Source organism: Mycetomoellerius zeteki, unplaced genomic scaffold (assembly GCF_001594055.1).
Source record: "Mycetomoellerius zeteki isolate Tzet28-1 unplaced genomic scaffold, Tzet1.0 scaffold145, whole genome shotgun sequence".
In the NCBI taxonomy this organism is placed as follows: Eukaryota; Metazoa; Arthropoda; class Insecta; order Hymenoptera; family Formicidae; genus Mycetomoellerius; species Mycetomoellerius zeteki.
In genome coordinates, this window is record NW_017256393.1 from 1,022,353 (window position 1) to 1,027,452 (window position 5,100).

The 5,100-nt window shown below is 28.9% G+C and overlaps 1 protein-coding gene across 1 annotated transcript in view; it reads left to right on the forward strand.

Annotated features, from left to right (window-relative positions):
- LOC108732061 (Kinesin heavy chain 73) overlaps positions 1-5,100 on the forward strand; it is a 42,338-nt gene that overhangs the window by 2,641 nt on the left and 34,597 nt on the right. The window contains 1 exon segment of the mRNA XM_018462685.1: positions 3,813-3,900. Coding sequence (XP_018318187.1) covers positions 3,813-3,900 — 88 coding nt within the window.

Below are 5,100 nucleotides of genomic sequence, written 5' to 3' on the forward strand. Positions count from 1 at the left end.
TTGCTTTTGTTACCCATCAATCAAATTTATAATTTTTCCAAGTCTCTTCTTTCTTTTCCACGACTATTTTTTCCTACGATTATTTTTAAAAATTGCGGTAACATAAATAACTTATTATCTATATGTATACACTGAGAGAGAAAAGTGTTTACTGTGTTTAATGACTGTAATTGCATGGTATAAATAATTATGAACAGGAGTTCCATTTTTTATGATTATATATATTACTACTGTAATATTAATTTAACTTCATATATATAGTTCTTTTAAGCATGATAAAATTATACTATTAATTATGATAATTTCAAATATTAATATACTAAAACATCAAGATATAAATGATAAATAAAATAAACATTTTTATTTAATAAATGCAATCGCAATTATAACAAATATAACTTTTTTTTAATTCGTTTACTATTTATGTGGTAATAATAATTAAAAAATATGTTAAGATAAAACTAAAGGTTTTCAAGCAGTGTGTGTGACTGTTATTAATAGCACAATTGACTATATTTGCGTGGATAAAACAATTATAAATATATACTCGTATAATACGATATTGGACCGATGAGAATAAATCTAATTAATTAAGAGAAATCTTATTTTTCGGTCAAAGTAGAAATATTTAAGCATCTTAGTACTTAAATATTCTGGTGTGAATTTATATACACATCCAATTCTGCAAATCGCGCTCCGATATCTTTTTATTAGTTTTCAAACGCGATCATAAACAGAGTTAGAATTGGTTAGAATATCACATATTAAATTGACAAGCAATTTAATAATATTGATGCTAATGTGCATCTTATAAGAATATTAATAATTTGATGTTAATAAAAAATTTAATATGTGATATTACACTGAGAAAAAATATCCTAAATAATTTAAATAAATATTTATTTGAATAGAGAATGTGAACTGAAATTTATTTACAGTAAATAAATATTTACTTAATAAAAAGAAGAAATGATTGTTAAATTAAATTAATGTTTTTTGTACAAATAAATATATCTTTATAATTAATAAATATTTGATTGGCATTATTCAAATAAATGATTTATTAAAATTTAGTATTTTTTTCATTATACTATTCTAGTTTTGTTCGATCATGATTGTGTTTCCAGATTGAAAACAATGTCGGCGCGCGATTTGCAGAGGATGTATAAATTCACACTTCTGCTTTGATCGAAAAATAGAATTTCTCTTATAAATATATAGTTGTCCCAAAAAATGGCTATAAATTACATTTAAATTATGGTAATTGCAGCCATTTTTTTTCTCTCAGTGTACATATAACTTTTACTTTTACGTTGAAAATAATAGTGATGTTGAAAGCCGTTGGCATGATACATGAGAAATATAAGTAATTGGTATTTCTAGAAAGTCGGACATGTGCATTGCACTTTCGATTTTTTTTGAGTCGTTTTAACGATACGAGGTGTAATTACAGATAATAGTTTACGAACAATATTTAATGATAGATTTTCGTACAAGTGCGTAAAATCGTAACAATAAGAATAGATTGGACTTGGATGGCATTGCACTCTATTACCGCATATCATTTCTTAAAACGTTCGATGTACTTGTTACAACATGGTGTAACGCTGTACGTGACGTCGCTCGGGCATACAAAGAAGCCATTTACTTTCTACCTAGTTTTATGAGTCATCATCCCTTCTTTCTTAACCGTCGATTTACCGCCCCGGTCATTTCCCTTCTTTTAACTGGCTTTAATGATTTCATATTATCAAGATAGCGCAAAGGTTACGCGAGAACATAATCCGAATAATATTGCCCTCATTCTTGGCCCTATTCGTCCTTCGATAAGTCGCTCTATATCGTCTACTTAAATGATTTATTTCGCGAAAGATAGTAGTGCAACGATACGAAATAGCGAGCGCAAGAAATTCATTGGAGAAAGTGCACAGAGAGAAACGGTCTCTTGAGTAAACTGACCCGATTAAACTATTTTGATGAGAAATCAGAGTATAATGCGCTTTTATTTTTATATTTCAGTTAATGTTTTCATTTTACAAATAAATACGGATAATACTGTGTAGAGCAGAATTAAGCAGATTTAAAAAATTATAGGATATTCTTCATACTCATTTTTCTATCGTTGAACAATCGGGCGAGAAAAATATATTCATCGCAATTAACTATTATTAAAAATAAATGCAGACGACACGTAAAGTTCCTATAGTTGAAACGAACGAGAAAAGTTCTTTGTAAAGATTGCTTTTATGACTGTGCACACGAAAGTGCAAAGTCTAGTCATACAAATAAGAAACAGATTCTCGCTAAAAGATCGTCGCTCGATTTTTTGAATTTTACGATTTTTGCAATTTTCTTCTTTTGGTCACATCGAGTTTATGTCTTTGTGTCTATCAGTTGCATATTTAATGCCTGTCGACTTGGATCGATCTTGCGAATTTTTAAATGTTTGTGTAGTGTTTATCTTATAGTATTCTATCGAGAAAAAGATCTGCTTTTGAAATTTCTTCAGTACCGAGGGTTTAAGATGTACAATATGTGTTTTTAATATTTTCTTTTTCCAAGAATAAAAAAGAGCAATTTTAAAGAAATAAACCTTACTCGTCATGTTTTGTATTTCTATGTTAATAAGAAGTCGTGCACAACTAAATTTATTTATTATTAGTTTATTCATCTCTTTATGATATAGAAAAAAAGTAATGGAGTTTTGGTGGCCATACACTGAAAAAAATAAATTTTAATAGATATTTGTTTGAATAGTTCTAAATAAATATTTACTAAATGTGAACACGTATTTATTTCATACAAAAATCATTAATTTGATGTAACTATCTTTTTTATTGAGTAAATATTTAGTTACTATAAGTAAATGTTTACTTAGTAAAAGAAATATGTATTAAAATTTTTTTCAGTGTAGATGGAAGTTGTAGAAACGCTACCAAAGTGACGAGTTCATTTAATTTTATTAAATTGTATCAAAGATCGATCTAGCGTATCTGCTATATTTTCGCTCTTTTTTTCTTCCTTTTGATATTAAAGTCATCGTAATATTAAAGACAATTGATACCATCCCATTAATTCCTTCTTAATTTTTATTTAATTATTTCATACTTAATTTTTAAATCATTAACGCCTTCTACCGAGAGCATACATTTTCGTGTCTTTTCACATTGAATATCAAATTATCCGACTTTGATGCAACGTATAATCATGATTTATAACACCATAGCCTCATCTTATTACTAAAACTTCGTAACTATTGAACGATCGTCTTATTACACTGAGTATCTTATTGCGCTACGTATGCGACGACACGTTCTACAGTTGATTAAAAGTTGCGTAAGTTCATGCTGCGTTGTCGCATTTAATAAAGCCTTGCTCAGTTTCATCAAATTTTTTAACAATGAGAAAGACATAATTATGTAAACACAGGATATTCGCACTGAGAAAAATTTCTGATTGAAAATGAACGAACCAGAAGATTCTGATTATATCAATCAGAATTCCGTTCAACTAAAATTTTAATATATAATATTTAACCAGAAAATTCTGATTCGTCCATTTTTTCATCCAGAATTCTAATTAATTCAACCAGACATTTTTTTCTCTGCGTGTTTCGATATAACGACTTGATTTTTGCGTAATATTTAAACAATTATCAGTCGATACTTTATTATTTGAATACGTAATAACGATGATAAAAAGAATGTGAAGTAATATATTATACTGATTTAATCTAACATGGATATACGATAGAGATAAAGCAAGCAATCTGAATCATTTTTATCCCGATTAACATTTTTTTCTCATTACAGAGCTGGAACTCTGTACACAATGTGTCGTCGAGATGACGGAGCAGCAAACCATCTTGCAACATCCTACCACAATGGACAAGATCGATCGGTGAGCAATTTTCGATCTTTCCGTTTATTTGCACCGCTCATGTTTTCAGAACGTATGAAGACAGACTGCAACATAAAATTATCTACAGAATTTGATTTCTGTGTATGACACTTTATCTTTGACAGACAAGAGCAGATGCGTTGAAGCATGTATCCAAGCAACGTAGTATATGATAATATTTTGAAAAAAAGAGTTGGAAAAAGGACTTTTCATATTGTCATTCTAAAGCGTTAACGCCATGGACTATAATTGATAACGTCGAAAGCATGTTTGCGCTGGATAATTAAAGCACATATTCTTATCACACTTTAGATAAAATTGTCGTCTCCACAGTGATTGGGTACGACAGTTTCAACGATATGGCGTAAAATTAAAAATATGAATTACGCTGTGACAGCTTCGTTTTATTAGATGTGTGTGTGTGTATTTCACTTATAAGGTAAATAAACCAGTTAGTGGACATGATCCGATGATTGGACAAAATGATAAAAATTTTTAATATTAAACTTTTAATGAGACTTTAAATAAATTCGTCTCGTTAAATTTTTATAAACAACGAATTTATTTAGAGTCGTACCTATCATTAATAACTAACATTAAAAATTTTTCATTTTGTGCAATAGTTAGGTAATATCCACTAATTATTTACTGATACATTTTTCCATTGTTAAATCTATAGTGTCAAATTTTATCTGATTTAAGTCACCACTGCTCCTACTAAATATATTACTATGTTATACTAAAAAGATATTTAAATTTGACACTATATAATTTCACCATTGTTAACCATTGTTTTTTTAGTATAAAATAAGGATATATTTAGCAGCAGTGGTGACTTAAATTAAATTAAATTTGACACTATAAATTTAATAGTGTTATATCTTATATATTTTCATGATATTCGGGTAAATTTGGATCAATGCACGTATTAAGATTATGAATATATCGACATATGTAACGGAGACTGTCTGTATACTCAATACTGTACGTTGGTTCGTTTGATACTACGTTATCTTCGGATACAGAAGTGTACTGAACTTGGCGCGTACATACGGTGGACGAACGAAAGATCGAAATTCAAATCGAATTTCACTTATTTTCGCGTTGTTTCGTGTTGGTACAGTCGCGACATTTTTACGAGTACGTTACACGATCGATGAAATGTCACGCTATTTTTACAACACGATGACTCGTGATGGC